At 39.5% G+C, this 21094-nt stretch overlaps 1 protein-coding gene across 1 annotated transcript in view; it reads right to left on the minus strand.

Moving 5' to 3' along the window:
* Window positions 1-131: 131 nt before the first annotated feature.
* Window positions 132-21094, minus strand: part of Kif11 (kinesin family member 11) — a 47707-nt gene continuing 26744 nt past the window's right edge. The window contains exons 11-22 of the mRNA XM_032891852.1: window positions 20452-20539; window positions 19239-19427; window positions 18464-18671; window positions 15733-15905; window positions 11575-11700; window positions 11338-11496; window positions 10249-10355; window positions 9464-9743; window positions 7277-7499; window positions 4920-5068; window positions 3922-4038; window positions 132-1613 (exon numbers count right to left, since the gene is read on the minus strand). Coding sequence (XP_032747743.1) covers window positions 1479-1613; window positions 3922-4038; window positions 4920-5068; window positions 7277-7499; window positions 9464-9743; window positions 10249-10355; window positions 11338-11496; window positions 11575-11700; window positions 15733-15905; window positions 18464-18671; window positions 19239-19427; window positions 20452-20539 — 1954 coding nt within the window. The 3' untranslated portion in view covers window positions 132-1478. The remainder of the gene's footprint in view (window positions 1614-3921; window positions 4039-4919; window positions 5069-7276; window positions 7500-9463; window positions 9744-10248; window positions 10356-11337; window positions 11497-11574; window positions 11701-15732; window positions 15906-18463; window positions 18672-19238; window positions 19428-20451; window positions 20540-21094) is intronic.

The following is a 21094-nucleotide window of genomic DNA, read 5'->3' on the forward strand; positions in this document are numbered from 1 at the left end:
TTAAGAGCTCAGTTGCACACATGGTGGCCCACAATGGTCCTAACTTCAGTTTCAGGGGAACTTATGCCCTCTTTGGCCTCCAAGCACACCAAGCACAGAAAGTAGTGCACAAATATACAGGCAGGCAGAACAAAAATTAAAATAATTTAATTTAAAAAATTTAAAAACAATTACCAATTACTGATTAGAGATTTACCAAAAGCATATTAGATAATATCCACAGATTAGGTTGACATCTGTTTGCAGGGAAATTTATCCATTATTTTTATTAAAATAACATTTCTATTTCTACAGTGAGCTGGAGAAATGGCACAAGAAAATCACTTTCTTAAAGTAGCATCTTTTCTAATTTTCTATAAAGGGTTCGTTCGCGGTTACAAAGTCATCTCTCTAAAGCCAGGCATAGTGATGATGCCTGGAACCCAGGCCTTGGAAGGATGACAAAGGACTGTCCAAAGCTGGCCTGAGCTACATAGTGAGACAGTGACAAAAATATAGCCACATCACTCTGAACCATATACACTGAACCTGATGTGACCCATTTACTCTCCGCTTACATGTCTTTTAGGTAGGTGCTCTGGTTCATCTTGAAATGGACCAACTTCCAGAAATAGAGTTGTCAGATAGAAAGAGTAAGGGTTAATATTTCAACAGAAAGAATGTATATATACATTTTTATTATATACAAAGAATAAAGTTTTAAAAGATAAACAAAACAGAAGTTATAGTCATAATTGGTAGTCTGAAAAAAGTCTTGTTATTTCTAAGAGATACAGGCCTTAGCTTGTGGCCTCAAAGAATGAGTTAGAGCTCTAGACAGGTCTCCTGCAGCAGCAGCTGACACTGCAGGGAGGCTGGTGCCAGGTGTCAGACCTCAGGAAGGCATGAGATGCATGCATATGAGGGGAGAACAAACGAAGAGCACGGAAGGAAGGGACTTCCAGGGTCAGTTTATTTTTGACAATGATTGTAGAGGTAATCAGTGAAACATAGATTTCTAGGTAAAACCCTGGACTTCTCATAATAAGGAAACCTTTCTGTAGACCTACAAAGGGTTAAGTGACAGGAAAAGGGAGAAGTGAGCTGAAGACAAATAGAAAAGGTTGGTCAGAGGTAGGGAAACATACACTGAACTCAGCCTTAGCCGGACTGCAAAGGAGATAGCATTCGCCAATACAAGTCTAAGCCTGGAATAACCATTTCCATATATTTGGTATTTAATTATATACAAGAAAAATACTTACTTGTTACAGAAGAGCTTCTTCATATAAAAAGCTAGAAACACACATACATATTCAGTGTAAATCCCAAATGGAACCCAACTTACTACATACTTGGACTACAGGGATTATAAAGAAGGACGTTCAATCGACTACATTACTGTGGGGGCCCTCATATAGTCTGTCCCACTGTCATCTGTACACAGCTTCAGACTGGAGTTTCAGGCTGTGTTCTGAAGGCGGCCCCTAACCCTCAGATCAGCAGAGGTTGATGGAGGCGCGCAGCGGCAGTCTGCTCCTGGAGATGGAGTGCTCCGAGGCCTCCTCCACTTTACCCTTCTCCACAGGGTTAAGGCCTCTGTTTTCTTTGTCTTTTCCATGTGGCTTTTTATGCTGTGGGTTTAAGGGGGGAAATGAAGTCACGATAATGGAACATTTACTAGACATTGTAACATTTTATTGTCAAAGTTCTATGCATTACAGTTTAAATTAGAAAATCGCAAAACACGAAGGTTCAACACAAATTTGAGCCAGCCTTAAAAAAAAGTAAGGCCTTCTTTATTTTACCAGTAATGAAAGCAGAAAGCAGCTTTTCTTTTTTGTTTGTTTGGTTTTTGTTTGGAGACAGGGTTTCTCTATGTGTAGTAGCTCTAGCTGGCCTGGAACTCACTCTGTAGCCCAGGCTGGCCTTGAAACTCACTCTGTAGACCAGGCTGGCCTGAAACTCACAGAGATACGCCAGCCTCTGCCTCCTGAGTACTGGGATTAAAGGCATATACTACCACCACCTGGCAAGAAATATTACTTTTTTGCATTATTTCTAAGACATAATTAAAAATTTCCCTTCTCAACAGCATGTGATTCTGCCCCCTAGTGGTCACAGGCCAATGTCCTGAGCCATTTTAGGTGGCCATGGAGAAAATGATGGACCTGCAGGGAAGCTGACCACAGTAAATTAGCCAGATTAAATGTCAGCAGTGCTGCTTAGAGAAGGAAGAGCTGTCACCACCAAGAAAGACTTATTATCTTCTACTGAAATGTGTTTCACACTCTACATCTCTCAGTTGAAGACTAGCCTGGTCTACAGAGCAAGTTCCAGGACAGCCAGAGCTACACAAAATCCTGTCTCAAAAAAACCAAAAGAAAAAAGAAGGAAAAGCCTCCCCCTTGGGGAAGAAAATCCTGCATACTGAATTATCAATGCTGAGACAATTAGCAAACCAACTCTAAAGTTTAGACTCTAGAGATCTAACTCAGTCACTCAACACGAATAAGGAAGGCCCTGAACTCTAACCCCAGCACCAAAAGCAGGAAAGCCACAAACAATAATAAAGAATTGGGCCACCAGTGTGAGCGACAGTGATGGTGAAGAATGACTGGCTGTGCCAGGCCAATAACAAGTAAAGGGTTAAAAGAATATGGGGGTGAAACTGCCCTGAGGTACATAAAGGATCCAAGGAGATCTGTAAAAATGTAGCAGTTTAAACCTGGGATGAAGAGAGAATATTTACACCTCCAGAAAAGGACCCAAGAAAGTCTATTAAAAATAGATACATAATACATACATAAACACACATGTAAGTATGCATGCATATATATATATAAGACATGTAAATATATGTGCATAAAATATATATACACACACATATCAGCATCCCAACTGTAAAAGCATACATTATGTATCTTGCATAGAAAATCTTTACTTTAATCTAGGCTCTTCAAAATATAGGGAACACTTTTGTTTTGAGATAGGGTTCACTGTGTGGCCCTGGCTGGCCTGGAATCACTCTGAAGACAGACTGGCCTTGAACTTACAGAGAACAAACTGTTTCTGCTTCTACAGTGCTATGATCACAGGTCTGAGATGCCTCCTTTGGCACCAGGCACTTTTGAATGGGCTGTTCCTAACTATGTTAAAAGGGAATGATGTCACATCTGCAATACCTAAGGCAGGAGGATTGCCAAATTCTAGGCTAGCCTGTTCTACTGAGTGTGACTGCTTAAAAGGATAACCAAGGGGGTTGGGGATTTAGCTCAGTGGTAGAGCGCTTGCCTAGCAAACGCAAGGCCCAGGGTTTGGTCCCCAGCTCCGAAAAAAAGAAAAAAGGAAAAAAAAAAAAAGGATAACCAAGGTAGTGGGCATAGAATCTGTCAGAACATTTAAGTGTACAGCATCAGAGCAGCAGGGAGCTTGGGAAACTCAGGGGAGTAATGAATGAGGAGAGCCACAGGGTGGGCAGGGTAAATCACTAATACAATTTATAGTCTCAGTGTGTGACGGACAGAGACGCACACCAGGACCCACTTGGTAAAGTACAAATAAAAGAAATATAAGAGGCAGAAATGAGACAAAAATTACTAAAGATTACTTTCTATAGTTATAGATGATATCAAAATTTACCTTTATGTATTCTATAGACGATTCCTTCAATCACAGTATGTACACAATTTAAAGAAAAATTAACAAGTCATTAGAAAAGAATGACTAATTTTATTGTTGTTCTACACCAAGAAATTGTGTTTTCTTACTGCTCTGTTTTTGAAAGACAGGTCTTGCTTTGTTAGCCTAAGCTAGCTCCTGCCTCAGCCTCACAAGTGTGGGGATTCCTGGTGTATATCATCATGCCTAGCTACTGGCTAGGTTAGGCACGATCCCTTTATACTAAATAGTAAAATCTGAGTGGAAAACATTATCAAGTACCTGAAAAAATGGAACACCTCCACTGGAAGAGCAATCCGCACTGGCATGTACACACGTCTCTTGACTTAAGAGTTCTTCAGTACTCTGCTCCAGAACCTCCCTGTCTTCCTCCATGTCCTAAAATAAGAAGGCGATGAGTGGCTGGATCATCACACAGGGCAGGACCTGGTGGGGCACACTTGCCAGTCCTAGCTCTCCGGAGGTACAGGCAGAGACATTACATGAAAGTTAAACTTTAATAATTATTAGAAAAATTACAAAATATAATGTACTGGCTCGTACTTGTTCTCTAATTTCTTAGCTTTTCTACACTATTAACTTTTCTATTGCTATTAACTACAGAGCACAAATTGAGGGCTTGACTGCCTTGCTTCTAATTGCAGCTTCATCTTTGTAATCTGAGACAAAAGAATTCTTAGCTTGATCATTTTAAAGATGTGGCAGCCATCCCACCAAGTTATTGAAAGGGTTAAGTTCACATACATGAAAAAACCTGGAACAATGTCTGGTATGCAATCACAGCTTAAATACTGGCTTTTTCTTATTACTATTTACTAGTCCAATTAATTCAAAATTAATCAGATTAAAAGAAAGTCAGCAACTCTCACAGAAAGCAGCTTGGGACTGAAGAGTAGAAAGTAATATTCATGCCATGCAATTGACCACATCAAGAGTTCACAGGGGTGAACATTTGTTGTTCAAATGTAAGGATCAGATTTTGGATCCCTAGCACCTACCTAAATATCTTGTGGATGTGGCAGCCCACCCGTAACCCAGCACTTGGGAGAGCTGGTAACTGGCAGCTCTGGGTTCAAGTGAGAGACTCTACTTCAGTGTACACAGTAAAGAGCAATTAAAAAGGCACCCAAGTCAATACCCTGCCTCCACTCACACGCACACATACTAAATGCACACTCCCATGCACACATGTGCCCCCCATACATGCAATAATAAGTAACAGTGTGTGGAAAAGCTCTAAACTTATGTATTACATTTACCTGACTGGTCTCTTTGCTGCTTTCTGAGCAATTTAGCATCATCAGTGGCTTGGGCTGTTTGTTTTGCAGCTGATCAAGGAGTTGTTCCCGTGGTTCAGTTCTCACAAGTGTTGATGGATATAAATAATTTTTCCTCTCTGGTGTCATACCTTTATAGCAGACATTAGAAAAGAAGGGAGAAATTAAGTATGAAATAGGTTTTAATATTATGTTAAAATGAATACTTTCAAGTAATTTGTCTTCCAAAACCAAACAGTGATTTTCATATAGCTTTTTTACCTGCCAAGCACATACCAGTTGAAGCTAGGAATATTTTGTTATGTAGTAATGGATCTTTAATAGGTCTTAAAATTCTCAAAAGTTATCCTACCTCCAAAATGTGAAGTTTTCTTTTCTAAGAAAGTATACAAAAGATGTATTAGGCTTATGAAAGACTTTGGGTATTCTGAGAAATGGAATTAAAAGTTGTACCAGCTTTGAAAGGAGTTGTCATGTCATTATAAATTTGGTGCAGTGCCTGGCTCTCATGCAGTTCTTTTTTTTTAACTTTTCACATAGCATTTCATTTTCATTGATAGCTAATGATAAAGCTGAAAGACTGAAGAAACTAAATAAATCAATATTCTTTAGTACAAACTCTTCACAATTACTTCTTTAAAAGGAAGCTTTGAGATGTAATTTATATGCCACAAAAATCATTCAAACAGTGTATGATTCAATGACTTTATTATGATTTTACAAGGCAATGAGGGATCAGTTATTAATATGTGTAACAGCTTAGTGATCATGGTAATTTATCCATCTTTGCCATTTCTGATCTCTAAAACTGGCGATTTTTAAATGATGCAGTCATTTAAATAAGAGGGGGCGTGGAAAAAACTGTACAATGCAGTGAACTTTACTTTGCATTAAACAAGAATTAGCTTTTATGGGCTAGAGATGGCTCAGCAGTTAAGAGCACTGACTGCAAAACAAAACAAAACAAAACAAAACAAAACAAAACAAAACAAAATGAGCACTGGCTGCTCTTCCAGAGGTCCCGAGTTGAATTCCCAGTCACCACATGGTGGCTCACAACCATCTATAATGGGATCTGATGTCCTCTTCTGGTGTGTTGAAGACAGCTACAGTGTACTCATCATTCATATATATATTCATACATATTCATATATATATTTTGTGTGTGTGTGTGTATATATATGTATATATATACACAAAATAAATAAAATCTTAAGAAAAAAGAATTAGCTTTAATACTCATCTAGTACTTTTGGTATTAAAACATCCTTTTAAACACACTGCTGGGGGCTGGAGAGATGGCTCAGCGGTTAAGAGCATTGGCTGCTCTTCCAGAGGTCCTGAGTTCAAATCCCAGCAACCACATGGTGGCTCGCAACCATCTGATGCCCTCTTCCGATGTGTCGGAAGACAGCTAAAATGTACTCATATAAATAAAAATTAATAAAAAGATTAAAAAAAAAACAACACACTGCTGACTAGTCAGTCGACTTTGTTTTTAACGCTTTTTAGTTTTAGTTTGGCTCTTTGAGACAGGAGCTCTTATAGCCCAGGAGAGCATCAAGTTTACTCTGCAGCTAAAGATGACCTTGAGCTCCTGATCACCCTACCTACTCCTCCGAGTATTGGTACAAAGTGTTGCCACCACACCCCACACCCAAGAATTTTTTTTTTTCTCTTTCATCAGAGTCTTGCTTTGTAGCCCAGGATAGTCTACAAGTGACAATTTTCTTTTCTCAGCCTCCTGAGGGAAATGTATTAGAAAACGTCATAAACATTCAAATGTCTAACTTGTTTATATGCGTGCTTTTAAGCTATACCAGGCTTTTAAAATGTCTATTCTTAACAAAGCCAGTTGTCTGTTTATGAACTATTATTCTATTGTGCCCAAATTTCTAAAAAATATACCAGGAGGACAGCTAAGACTGGATTAGAATTATTTTGGTATTCTAAATTTTCCTATTTAAATGTTATTACAGAGAGATGGTAAATTTCTGCGGGCAAAGGCAGGCTCAGTTTCAAAGAGTATTTAACACTGTATACAGTTAAATTCAATTTCAAAACTTCAACAAATTTGTTTGCAGGCATACATGCATATAAATAAATCTTAACGTAAAGTGAAAAAAATTAATGGGAAAAAAACCCATTGGGGATTGGAGAGGAGGATACATTACTCTTCCAGAGGACCACAGTTCAGTTCCCAGCATTCACACTCATTCCTACCTCAACTTCCAGCTCCAGAGGGATCCCTTCACCTGGCCTCGAAAGGTACTGCATGTAAGTGCACATATCTACCCACGCATGAGTAAAATAAACTTTAAAAAGTAAAAATAGCATACCTGTTGGGATATCTAGTTTCAGATCCTGTTGCAGAAAGCAATTAAGCTTTGTTAAACCAGTTTTTATAGTTTCATCAAGCTCTAGGCTTCCTGCTTTAAATTTTTCTTCATCAGAAGTTATCTGAACAACAAAGGAGCTGTGCTGGCTCTCAATAGCTGCTCTGTGTCCTCTTATTTTTTCAGTGATCTCTGAACTTGAAGCTTCACAACATCCATTTACAAACTGTAAAGGACAAAACAAGCTTTCATTACAAAATTTGTAAGCACTTTTAGCACACATACCATGTTTTACTACCTCAAAACTTCCCAGAATACAAGTTTTAAAAACTTAGCAAGTTTTAAAAACAAAGCAACTAGCTCCTATATTCACTGCACAGAATAGGTGCAGGACCTGAAGCACTCTGACCTGCTAAGCCATCTCTGGCTACCCATCCTTAACATCACTCCAATAACAGATGTAAGGAAAGGCTAACTTAAAAATCAGACAGACAGCCTGGTAGTGGTGGCGCACACCTTTAACCCCAGCACTTAGGAAGCAAGAGCAGACTGATCTCAGTGAGTTCAAGGACAACCTGACCTATGGCTGACCTAGTTCCAGGACAGCCATATATGCACACACATACATACACAAACTCTCTGTTTCTGAGAGATAGATGGGCAGGCAGACAGACAGACTCCAGACTGAAGGCTGTCTTTATTAAAAGTTTTTTTTTTGCTCTGTAACTTATTCTTTGATTTTTGTTTGTTTGTTTGTTTGTTTGTTTGTTTAACTTGAAAACCTTTGCTTTTTTAAGATACCAGGTTTTAAGATGTGCAAGAGGGCATACACGTTTAATCACAGCACAGGGAAGAAGAGGCAGGGGGATGATTTTAAAGCTACCATAGGAGAAATAATGGGTCCAAAGCCAGGAGAAGAGGGGAGGGGAAAGGGAAAGAGGGGAGAGGAGCTGGGGAGAGACTATGGACACAAGAAACTAAGCCTTTTCCCATGTCTCAAGTTCTGGATTTGGTCAAATATATCTTTATGCCAGGCTTTTGTTTGTTTATATTATTTATGAGACAGAGTCTTAAGACTATATGGCACTAACTGGACTCATCAAACTCTGAATCTCCCTGGCCTCTGCCTCCCAAGTGTGTGTGCCCCTCTGTCCAGCTTCTATGCCTCAGTTTAATTTCTGAAACCTATATAAAAGTGCAAGTTTTACAATGGCATACAAGTCCACACATTATGCACACAAACACAATAATAATGATGATAATAATAATAATAATAATAATAATAATAATAATAATAATAGGCTAAAGAGATGGATTAGTAGGTTAAGAGCACTTGCTGTTTATCCAGGACTCTAGGTTTCCAGCACCTGTGTCAGGGGGCTCATAACTGCCTGTAACTCCCAACTCCAGGAGATCAACAGTCTGTCCTCCAAAGGTGTTCTTGCCTACACCTACACACACACACACACACACACACACACACACACACAGACAGACAGACACACACACCCCAAATAAGATACAACTTTAAAAAACATATCAAATAAAATGAAACTTTTAACGTAAGAGTACCTACCCTTCTGCAAATAGACTGACCAGTAAAAACAAAGAATATAAAACAGAAATTGGAAGAAATAGTAAATTAGATTTGAGACCTAAAAATCATGCTAAAACATGAAACAAGATCATATATAAACATGGCAAATATTATACTTAAAAGCTTAAGTAAGTTATTCATTATATCTTTTTTTTTAAAGATTTATTTATTGTATATGAGTACACTGTAGCTGTCTTCAGATACACCAGAAGAGGGCATCAGATCTCATTACAGATGGTTGTGAGCCACCATGTGATTGCTGGGAATTGAACTCAGGACCTCAGGAAGAGCAGTCGGTACTCTTAACCATGAGCCATCTCTCTAGCCCTATTCATTATATCTTAAAAGACTATATAATGTTTTGGGGTTTCTGGTGTTTTGTTTGTTTTTATGAGATAGGGTCGCACTGTGTAGCCCTGGCTATCCTGGAACTCACACATCCCTACTTGCCTTTCCTTCTGTGCTAGCTAGCATTAAATGTGTGCACCACTATGCCCAGCTTCTGTATTTTAAAATCAATTCTAAGTCAAGAATATTTTTACTTCTGATTATAGCTATTCTCTCCAAAGTTAGTTCAGGTATAGACATATTACCTCCATTAAGTTCTGAAGCTCTTCCTTCCTCTTGCTTAAGCAGGATGCCCACTGATCAGAAAAATGAACTGTGCTTGTGTTCAGGGTCCCACACCTCTGTGTGATCTCTTGGGATACAGTCTCCAGGTTGCTGCTGAGTGAACCACAGTGTCCTACAGAGTCTTCAACCAACTGTGCACCTTCTTCGTTAAAGTGTCTGAGTTCTTGTAATAATCCATCAGAGTCTGCAAGAATTTTCTTACTGTGAACTGTTGTTTTATTGATTATATCAGTAGACTTCCTACAGAAAAATAGAAGAATAACCGTGAGTGCAAGGTCAGTCAAAGTCCAGGGCAATGTGAGCTACAGAGTAAAACTCACACAAACCAACCACCAGAACCTACCCTACAGTTCTCTGGCAAGCGATTATTCAGAGGACCAGGAAAACCACAAGTTGGATTAGAAAGGCAATCAACAGATGGCAGCAAGAATACCTGGAAATCTCTGGCAAACATTTTATAGGAGTCATCACAAAAATGTCTCAAAAAGCAATTAAAAGCCCTGAGCCTGTGATTTCAGCACTTGAGAAGCTAAGGCAGAATTGCTCTGAAGTCAAGGCTCTGCTGAAACATACAGGGAGGTCCTATCTCAAATGGGGGTGGGGAGGAAAGAATATACTCACATACATATATACACAAAAAGTCACATATTTACTCATAAGCAAACAAGAATTGTTTGTACGATATTCCTTTTGAATATCATCCCAGGCTTACAGAAGACTTTAAAAGAAGTTAACATTTTCTTACCGCTCTGTGTTTTCTTGAATACTGTTCAGTGGCTTCTGGATGTTTTCATACTTCTTCTCCAAAGCACAGAATCTCTCTGCCCAACTACTGCTTAACTGGCAGAGTTCCTGTAAGAAACATTGAGAAGAGAAAGACTTAAAACGATAATATTTAAATGTTTGTTTTCTGTATATGAATGGTAACAGAGTCATATAGATGAGAATTTACCATTTGTATTTTTGAATACACTCAGCTGAACTATAAATTCTTGACAAAACATTTTTTTTTTCTTTTTCTTTTTTTTCTGGAGCTGAGGACCGAACCCAGGGCCTTGCGCTCTACCACTGAGCTAAATCCCCAACCCCGACAAAACATTTTTAACTTCGCCTCTCACACATAGAGGAAAAGAACATTTTAGGACTTTTAAAAAAAGAGTAAAATATTAACAAAAAAATTCTATCTGCTTTGCTTTTTGGAGAAGAGGTCTCATCATGTAGCCTTAGCTCAAATAACGCAAACTTCAGCTGTCCGTCATCACTGAGGCCCGCAGACGGTGCACTGAGCACACTGGCAGTCAAAGAGTGCAGGAGGTCAAGGTGAGAACCAGTGACCACAGAGTAGCATGCAGGTCACAGGAGAAACAGGAGAACCCTGCAGCACTCACTGTAACTGCTGCTGCAGCCTTCCTCTAAAGACATTCTTTCCATTCTGTTTATCTTGTTAGGAGGAAAGGACCATCTTGTGAGGTAAAGCACCAAGTTCCAGATGCAGCAAATTCTCCAAGATTATCTGATCTAAAGTAGTACTTTCGAGCCAGATGGTGGCCGTGCACACCTTTAGTCCCATGATCTCAGACGCAGAGGCAGGTGGAGGTAGTTCTGTGTATTCAAGGGCTAGCCTCAGCTACACAGAGAGTTCTAGTTCCAGGACAGCTAGGACTATACACAAAGAAACCTTGTTTCCAAAACAAAAGACTGCCTCAAAAGAATTATTCTCGATAATTTTACATAAATTACCATCAGAAAAAAACAGTAACTGTGGTGACCTCAGCCATGTGAGATAGATTATTAAATCTGTTAAGGGGCATTAGAAATGGCAGTTAAGAGATACCTGTGAATGGGTTTCCTTTATTGTCTTCAGGTCTTCAGTTAGGTTTCCACAAAGCTTTTGTGATTCAACCAAGGAAGAAACAGTGTTTTCTCGGAGTTCATGTAAATTGTTACACAATACGCTGAGAAAACTGTCTATTTCTCTTTTTTGATCTTCTACCTTTGAGGGGAAAAAAAATATTAGTTTCTTTTTAGGTAACCTATCAAATCTGAGGTATTAAGAAGATAACATGTATACCTTCTCAGCCATTGTCACCGAAGCCCTGAAAATATGCTGTAGTTGCCTATTTATGTTCAAGATGGACACCACACCAGGAGCTATGATGGTCTTCAGGGACGTGAAAAGGTTGGTCACAAGTTCATCCTGGTTTTTAAAACAAATATTTGCTTAAGAATGTATGCATTTGCATTATCTTATCAAATATATCTCGGATATTTAGCAACCAAACACCCACATTCAAAATTCTGAATTGACAGTCTTTGTAACCTAGAGACATAGTTGTATACTCAGAGTTTATATTCTGCCTATATTATGAGTCCAGTAACTAAGCAATGTTCACTAAGTACCTAGTAAATGCTAATTTTTCTCTTTTGTATTTATATATCTTGTTGTGTGTATATAGTGCTGTGTTTTGTGTATCTTGCAGCACAGGCTGACCTGAAACTCACTGTGTAGCTGAGGATGCTCCTGACCTCCTGACCTCCCTGACTTCCTGACCTCCACACTCTCAGGATCACAGGCATCTACCATGATGCCTGCCTTTTAGTCAAATTTTAACAATCTAATGGAGAGTTCAGAAGAGGAGAAAACTAATAGTGAAGTGTTAAGATTCCAGCAATCCAGACTGATTCCCCAGCATAATTAAAAAAACAAAATCTACATGTACATTTTAACATAATGAATTTTCAACAGCTCTAGGTTACTGATCAAAAGAACTAAGCCAAAAAAAAAAAAATTTATTAAGAGTGGGTCTTAGGGATTTAGCTCAGTGGTAGAGCGCTTGCCTAGGAAGCGCAAGGCCTGCAAGGCCCTGGGTTCGGTCCCCAGCTCCTAAAAAAAAAAAAAAAGTGGGTCTTAGGGGGCTGGAAGGATGGCTCAGTGGTTAAGAGCATGTGCTGCTTTTGTAGAGGACCAGAGTTCAGTTCCCAGCACCCATATTAGGTGGGTCCAGCTCCAGGGAATCCAAGGTTGGCTTCTGGACTCCACAGGTACCCATACTCACTTGTATATACCCTCCCACCTCCAGATACACATTAAAAAAAAAAAAACAAACCATAGGCTTTGGAGTCAAGCATTAATGCTCAGGCCTCTAAAACCCAAGAGACAAAAGCAGGGTGATTATACATGAGATGTAAACCAGCCTGGACTAATGAGTTCTGGGCAACCTGAGTGAAGCAGATGGTTAGACACCGCTCAAAACACCTGAGGAGGGAGTAGTACACCTTTAGGGCAGAAGTATTTAACTGTGAAGATCCTGTGTATTGTATCAGAACTTTGGTTCTTACAGAGGAACATGTGAAATTGAGAATACAATGTAAAAGATCCTTCCACTAGGGAAAGGGCAACAGAATAAATACAAAATCTAAGCAGAAATAAGTTAATAGACTGCACTGATAAGTTAGTGTTTGAGGCATAAGTTTCAGAATCTGAGTTTAATCCCCAGAACCCATATTGCCAAATCAAAGAAGAAAGCTGAGTGTTGCACATACTTGAAACCCAGCAGGCAGGGACAGCAGAGCCAGGCAGATCCCTGGGACAGAGCATTAAAGAGCTTACATGGAAAGCCTGACACCCAAAATCCATCTCTAGAATCCAGGTAAAGGTTGAAAGAGATAACGGATTCTACAAAGTTGTCCTCTGACCTCCATGGTCACTCACACGCCACACACACAAAATAACATATCAAATCTTAAAAAAAGAAAACAAAACAAAAACCCACCTTAGGAGAGATTTTGTTTTGTTTTGTTTTGTTCTTAAGGATTTATTTATTTTATGTATGTGAGTACACTGTAGCTGTCTTCAGACACACCAGAAGAGGGCATCAGATCTCTTTACAGATGGTTATGAGCCACCATGTGGTTGCTGGGAATTGAACTCAGGACCTCTGGAAGAGCAGTCAGTGCTCCTAACCACTGAGCCATCTCTCCAGCCCGATACCTGAGGTTTTTTTTCTGGACTCCTTATCCACCTGTGCGTACATACACACATGTACACACAGAAAGAAAGAAGGAAGACAGATAGAGAAGGTAAAGAAAGGTTATATGACCTTTTTTGGGGGGAGAAGCATAACAATTTCAATGAATTCTGTGAGAACAGTGGTCACCTCTTCCTTTGATTCAAGCAGAGGTTTATCCTTCCAGTCCCTGTCATGTTCCCCAGCCCCACCCGGCTGTTTAGTTGTTTTGTTTGAGAGAGTCTTGCTATTTAGTCCTGGTTGGCCTAGAACTTGACCGTATAAAACAGGCTTGTCTCAAACTCAGAGATCCACCCGCCTCTGCCTCCCAGGTGCTGGGATAAAAGGTATGCACAACCACATCTGACTTCAAGCAGTATTTTCCACTTACTATGTGTAAAGATATCAACAAACAAATGAATCAAATTCTGAAGTTAGTGACAGAATGATAGTAGCTTCGTTAAATTTGGGCAACTGAAGAAACCTATTATCACAGAAGCACTGAATCCAGGTAAAGGGCCAGTTAATATTTGTAGTATTTACTTAGAAACTGTGAAATAAATATTGTTGGGATTAAAATGATGGCTTAATGGTTAAGGCACTGGCTGTTCTAGAGGACCTAGGTTTGATTCCCAGCACCCACATGGCAGCTCACAACCAGCCATAACTCCACTAGAAGATCCTATGTCATCTTCTAGCCTTAGAAGACACTGTATGCACATAGTGCACAGACAATATACTCACACACACAAAAATAAAAATGAAAATGAAAATTGTTAAGAGTATAAACCTCAAAAAGAAGAAAAGAGTCTATACAAAGGAAATAAGCAATATGACCAAGAACTTCTTAGACAGTATAGTTACAGACTACAGACAAATGAGCTGGTGAGATATCACAACAGATAGGGGGGTTATCTGTTGCTAAGCTTGACATTTGGTCCTGGAATCCAGATGATCAAAGAGAGCTGACTTTCCCACACTGCCTTCTAACCTCCTCGTGCAAGCTATGACACACACATGCACATGTACACATATTCAGAAAACACTAACTTTTTAGAACAAAGACAAACTAGATATAATCAGATGAGCAAATTTTTGCATTTGGTTGAGACAGGTCCTCATAACCTAGGCTGGACTCACAATCTCTACATAGCCTATGCTGGCTTCGAATTTGTGATTCCCCTTGCCTCAGCCACCCAAGGGCTGAAATTACTGGTGTTTCCCATAATGCTTAGCAGTATTGCTGTATAGAGGTACATTTTTTAAAAGTTAGGCATAGAGGGGTTTAGTCATGTAAATCTAATGCAAAGAATTACATTCTGAGTTTCAGATTCTACTTGTTCTTCCTGAATTACTACTGCATTTGATCTCGCATTGCTATAACCACCACATATTATTTAAGTTTTCAAATTAGCTGCCCATGAACCAGAAAGACAACTCAATGAGTAAAGCACTCACTGTGCATGCCTGACGGTCTGCATTTGATCACCAGAATCTGCAGGGCAAGGACTATGAAAAATGTCCCAATCTCACACGCATTGTAGCATGTACCCTCACTCAACCCATCCCTCACTAATTAAAAAAAAAAAAAAGAAAGAAATGAGTTACTTATGTTGGGTCATTTATGCTAAATTAAAACAAGCCGGCCACCTGGGTAACTCCAGCCCTGGTGAGGAGGGGAACCTACCAATTTCTTAGCCAAATAACAGATCTCAAGTCCCCTGAATCCACTGGAGCTATTCTTTAGTGACCAGAAGACTTACTAAGAACTGGTACTGTTGTTTGTGTCAGGTCCTCAGGTAGCTTTAAATTCACTAAAAACCAAGGGTGGCTTTAAATTCCCAATCTTTTGCCTCCATCTTTCTTTCATCTTTTTCTCAAAACCGCAAAGTTGTGTGCTGCCACGGCCTGGCCGGCCTCCATCTTTCACGGTTGCTAAAACTACAGACATGTGAACTACAATGGCTTGAGCATCCCCACTCTCAGCTACACCAAATGAGTGGAAACAGTTTCAAAGTTCAGTCACATCCTCTTGGAAACCAGTTCTTCTATTGGGGTATTGGGTGGGGGGAGGAGTGACAAAAACAAAAGTCCTTTCTCTGTGTCCAGCAAAGCTCAAACAAACGTCCTCTCTGTGTGTCGAGCAAAGCTGAAGCTAAAAGAGCAATTTACAGGATTTCTGATGACCACCGTTCTGTAAAAACATTAAGAGATTTACTAACAATCGATCCTTGCAGCACAGTTTTACTCTGGGCTGCTAACGACTGCTCTTCCAATATCATATCAGAAATCTGAGAAACACGAGCTGACACGTTTTCTGGAATAGACATGAGAGATTCAAGTGCTGTCGTGGAAATAGTGTCTAATGCAGAGACACTAGAAGACATCAGGTTACCTACAAAAAAAGAGAGAGAAGGGAGATGAACTTTGGCATAAATATATTTATATACAGTTATGACCACTTTCAATAAGTCAAAATCAATCCATTATAGAATTTATAATAACTGCATTAAAGAAAACCAAGAAAAATTAAGCCCTTAGATATTAAAAGTATATCATACTTAAGTATATCTTAGAATAACTTTAAAACTAGAGTATATTTTTCTCCATTTGAGATGATCTTAACTCCAGTCAACCTATGTTTCAGCTTCCCAGGAGCCACCAGATTTAAGAAGCAGAATATTCTAAAATGAGTATCTAAAAGTTTATAGTAGACAGGAGTTTATTAAAAAGAAAGAACTACATTTAATTATTGTGAAACACACTTATAAACCCAGCACTTTAATGTGGAGACAGAAGTATCAGGTTAAGCTACACACAGTTCAAGGTAATTCAAGGTTACCCTCAGTTACATAGTAAACTGGAGGTTAAGCTGTTCCATGAGACTTTCTCTCAAAACGAAACATTAACACACACACACACACACACACACACACACACACACACACACACACACACACACACACACACACAAGAAAATTACAACCTAAAAAAAATATTACTTCTGTGCTCTCAAAGATGCAAGAAGAGGGCGTCAGAGGCCCTAGAACTGGAATTATAGTTGTGAGCTGTGATATAGGTGCTATGGGTACTCTCTCCACCACAATTTACAAATTAAAAACAATGGTTTTTAATGGGAAGGATCCAAGAAATTAAATAGTAATATCTAGAAGAAATGAGTCAGGCTCAGTTATAAAGGGAAATTTATTTCTAATGATGATATGGTAATTTGATAAATCTTATTATATAAAAAAAAGTCTAAAAAAATAAAACCTCTAAAATTTATTGTAAAAAAAGCAAAAATATTTATCGCTTACCTAACAGCTGACGTGTTCAATGGGACAAGTGCCAGTGACCCTGTCATCTGAGTTGCTGAGTTTCTGCTTGTTTAAAATAGTATTAAGCTGGGGTTGGGGATTTAGCTCAGTGGTAGAGCGCTTGCCTAGCAAGTGCAAGGCCCTGGGTTCGGTCCCCAGCTCCAAAAAAAAAAAAAAAAAAAATATTAAGCTGTTTGAGACATACTAGGTCGTATCTGTAAACCTCAGCAATCAAGCTGAGCCAGGAGGATCCTAAATTAAAAGCTAGTTTGTGCTACACAGTGAGTTTAAGTTCAATTTGGTCAACTTAGCAAGATCTCGTCTCAAGATAGAAAGATAGATAATAGGGGATAACATTTAAAATGTAAATTAAAAAATAGCCAATAAAAGGAAAAAAAGAAAGATAAGATAGTAAGAACAAAAAAGGGCTGGAGAGATGGCTCAGCAGTTAAGAGCACTGACTGCTCTTCCAGAGGTCCTGAGTTCAATTCCCAGCAACCATATGGTGGCTCACAGCCATCTGTAATGGGATCTGATGCCCTCTTCTGGTGTGTCTGAAGACAGATATAGTGTACTCATGTGCATAAAATAAATAAATCTTTAAAAAAAAAAAAGATAGTAAGAAAAATAAAAAATTAAAATTATGAAACTGACACCAGGAAACACATCAAGGAAGACTAGAACGGGCTGGGACCTGAGCTCAGCTGCCAGAGCACATAAGATGCACCAAACCCTAGGTCCCATCTCTGCATCTCATAGAACCAGGTATGATAGAGCAAGGCCTAAAAATCCCAGAATTCAAGTTGGAGAGACAGGAGAGACAGGAGAGACAGGAGGATTAGATCTTCAAGATCATCCTTTGTTACACACCAACTTTGAGGCCAGCCTCAAAACAAAAAAGACCAGAGAAGCTGGGTTTCGTGATACTCTTCTTGTAATTTTAAGAAGCAGAGACAGAAGGATCCTTGGTTAGAGACCAGCTGGACTAGTGGTAGGAAGGAGGAGGAGAGATTGGGAAGAAGGGGGGAGAGGGAAGGAGAGAAGGTTGAGAGAGGAGAGAACATAAGTGCAAGCCAGTGAGCTAGTCTGGGTCTCTCTGAGGCAACCAACCTAGTCTACTTAGCCAATGAAAGATCTTGTTTCAAAAGAAAAAAGGTGGAGGGCTAGAAATATGCCTCAATGGTTAAGAGTACTTACAGAGGTAAGTCCGACTCCCAGCACCATATCAGGTGGTGGAAGGTACTCCAACTGAGGAAATGCAACACCTTTAGCCTCCACAGATACATGCACTCACATACACAAACCCACATGCAGACATTCACACATACATGTAACTAAAAATAAAATAATTTGCTGGTAGTGGTGGCACATGCTTTTAATCCCAGCAGTCAGGAGGCAGAGGCAAAGGCTCTGTGATTGCTGTGAGTTTGAAGTCAGCCTGGTCTACAGAGCAACTTCCAGGCCAGCTAGGACTGTACAGAGAAGCCCTGTCTCAAAAAACAAAACAACAAACCTAAAAAAGAAAATGACTTTTTTTTTTCCAAGAAAAAGTAGATGGTCCCTAAGAAATAACATACAAGGTTGTTCTCTGGACCCTCATGCATGTACACGCAGCCACAGAAGTGCCTGAACGTACCGAACAGTGCTTTGTGAACGTCCAGCATGGCCTTCTGTTTCTCACTGCCGTCCCTGATCAACTCTTCCATATTATTAAACAGACTGCTGAGGCTCCTGCCAAAGCTCTCCTGAGCCTCAGCGTTGTGCGCATCGACTGCTCTCTTCCGGTCCAGTTTAGAATGCAGACCAGATACGTCCCTGGTGGTTTCTTTAACTGTGTTAAGCAACTGTATGTTTAAAAACAAACAAAACAAAAAAGATAACATAAAAACAGTAACAAATGTGCTTGTGTTCCATAAGGATCTGTCCCTGATGAGAACTAGACACAAAACTGTAGACACTGTATCTTATGCTAATGAATCCAGGTTCTCGGGAATGTTTAGTCCCCACCAAACCCCTCTCTTCAAGCCAACCATGTGTGTAAAGAAAACTGACGGGGTTGGGGATTTAGCCCAGTGGTAGAGCGCTTGCCTAGGAAGCGCAAGGCCCTGGGTTCGGTCCCCAGCTCCGAAAAAAAAAAAAAAAAAGAAAAGAAAACTGACACTGCACATTTATTCTAGTAATTATGTTTGTTCATAAATGGTTTTCTTTTGTTTTACTGTCTCCTCAAAAATATAACTTAAAATATGTAATAGTTTCATTCCAGTTTTTAAAAAGATGGGTCAAATAATAAAATATTGTTTCATAAGTGGATATAACACTGGAAAGAAGTAAATTAAAATCTTATAATCAAAATTTAAGCAAGGATACCTCTACCTACCCTTCAATGTTCTCAATACAAACAAAGGACAAACCTTGCTGGCCGTTTCATGAAGCTTCTTCTCAGTTCTTTCCAAAGCTGAAGAGACATACTCCTCTTTAACAAGTTGTAATTTTGTTTCTTGCAAATGTTTCTGAGTGGTTTCAAGTTCCTGTGTCTTGGTTTGCAGGTCAGATTTACACTGATTAAGTTCCTTTTCACTATCCGTAAATAACTCTGCAGCCTACATGTAATACATTAAAAAATTCTTTAAGAATCAGAAAAAAAATGCTCTGGCTGGTGAAACACTTGGCTAGTTAATAACACTGGGAATAAAAATTATTCAAATGTAAAAAGTGTAATAGTCTGTCAGACTGACTAGAACATTGTTAATGCTATCTAGTCTGCTCCTATAAAGCTATTCAACGTATGTAGCAGGTCTGACACAGCCGTATTGACTCTTCAGGTTCCTCCCAGGACTGCAGTGGACTGCAGTGGACTGCCATAGCAGAGGTGCACCATGACGTGGCATAGAAAGGGTCTGGCTGCTTGTCTAAGTGTCCCACAGCTCCCAATTTCTGAAATCCTTACCTTGCAAAGGAACTGGGGAGAAAGTTCAACTGGCAGAATGCTTACCTAGCATATGCAAAGGCCTAGGTCCCATCCCCAGCCCTGCACAAAATCAGGCATGGTAAAGTGCTGCCACAATCCAGGTGGAGATGGGGGATTCACAAGTTCAAGGTCATCCTTGGCTCCATAGTAAGTTTTGTTGCTCTTCTGAGACAGGGTCTATGTTGCCAGGATAGCCTGGAACTCACTACGAGGAGTAGGCTGGCTTCTAACTCATAAAGATCATCTGCTTCTAGTTAAGTAGTGACTAAAGGCACATGTTTGAGTCTAACCTAAATTACTGAGAATTGTCTCAGAATAAAAGCTCGGTATATCATGAATTCTAGGATTATAGCAGGTTTTGGAGGTTTGTACAAGTAAACTCATAGTGTTTACAAAAAAGTGAAATCACTTATAACACATTTCTCAAAAATATAACCCAGTCATTAAGCATACGCCTGACTTGATTTCTCCTAAAGTTGTATCAAGTGTCAAAATAGAAGGTTTTTCATTACTAACAAAGGTAAAAATACAATACAACTTACCTGAACATAATAAAAAATTCTGAAGAAAAAAAAGAGAGAGAAGTCCCTACACATTCTAAACTTCTTTTAGCAGCTCCTTTTCAGGTGGCCTTGCGTGTCTCCCAGAATGCCTACCTTACTGAGCTCCTCCTCAAGGACACTGATTTTTTCAGCCAACTCAGCAATTTGTTCCTCCTGAACAGTTACTTTTCCATTCATGGCTCTAAAAGTTTAATACGAATTTAACAGTTAATGCTTTGTTTTAAATCCGACAAAATTTTAGTCTAATTGCAAAATACAACATAATAGAACAAAGTCATGGCGGCTACACAAACTCATCTCCACACTCCTCACCCTGCAATGATAAGTAAGCAGGGATAAACACGGTACCAAATGGCAATGAGCAGGTGTAGCCTCTTTGGGGGGAAGACTTACTTATGTTTAGTTTACATATGAGTGTTTTGCCTACATTTATGTCTGTGTACCATTTGCATGCCTGCTGCCCTTGAGGATCCCGCTGCAATTGGAGTTACAGTCAGTGTGAGCCACCATGCCAGTGCTGGGAATTAAACCAGGGGCATCTGGAACAGCACCCAGTGCTCTTAATGCCTCGGCCATCTCTCCAGCCCGCTCCCTGTTTTATAATTGGAACATTCCTTATCTGAGCTCTACCCTGAAACTGAGAATTTTATCTATGAAGGATAGGCATGCGTGTACAAATCCAACTTGGTCTGCTAAGGAGGCAGGAAGTGACTCAGCGACAGGGCGCTTTTCAGTA

Source organism: Rattus rattus, chromosome 2 (genome assembly GCF_011064425.1).
Source record: "Rattus rattus isolate New Zealand chromosome 2, Rrattus_CSIRO_v1, whole genome shotgun sequence".
Classification (NCBI taxonomy): domain Eukaryota; kingdom Metazoa; phylum Chordata; class Mammalia; order Rodentia; family Muridae; genus Rattus; species Rattus rattus.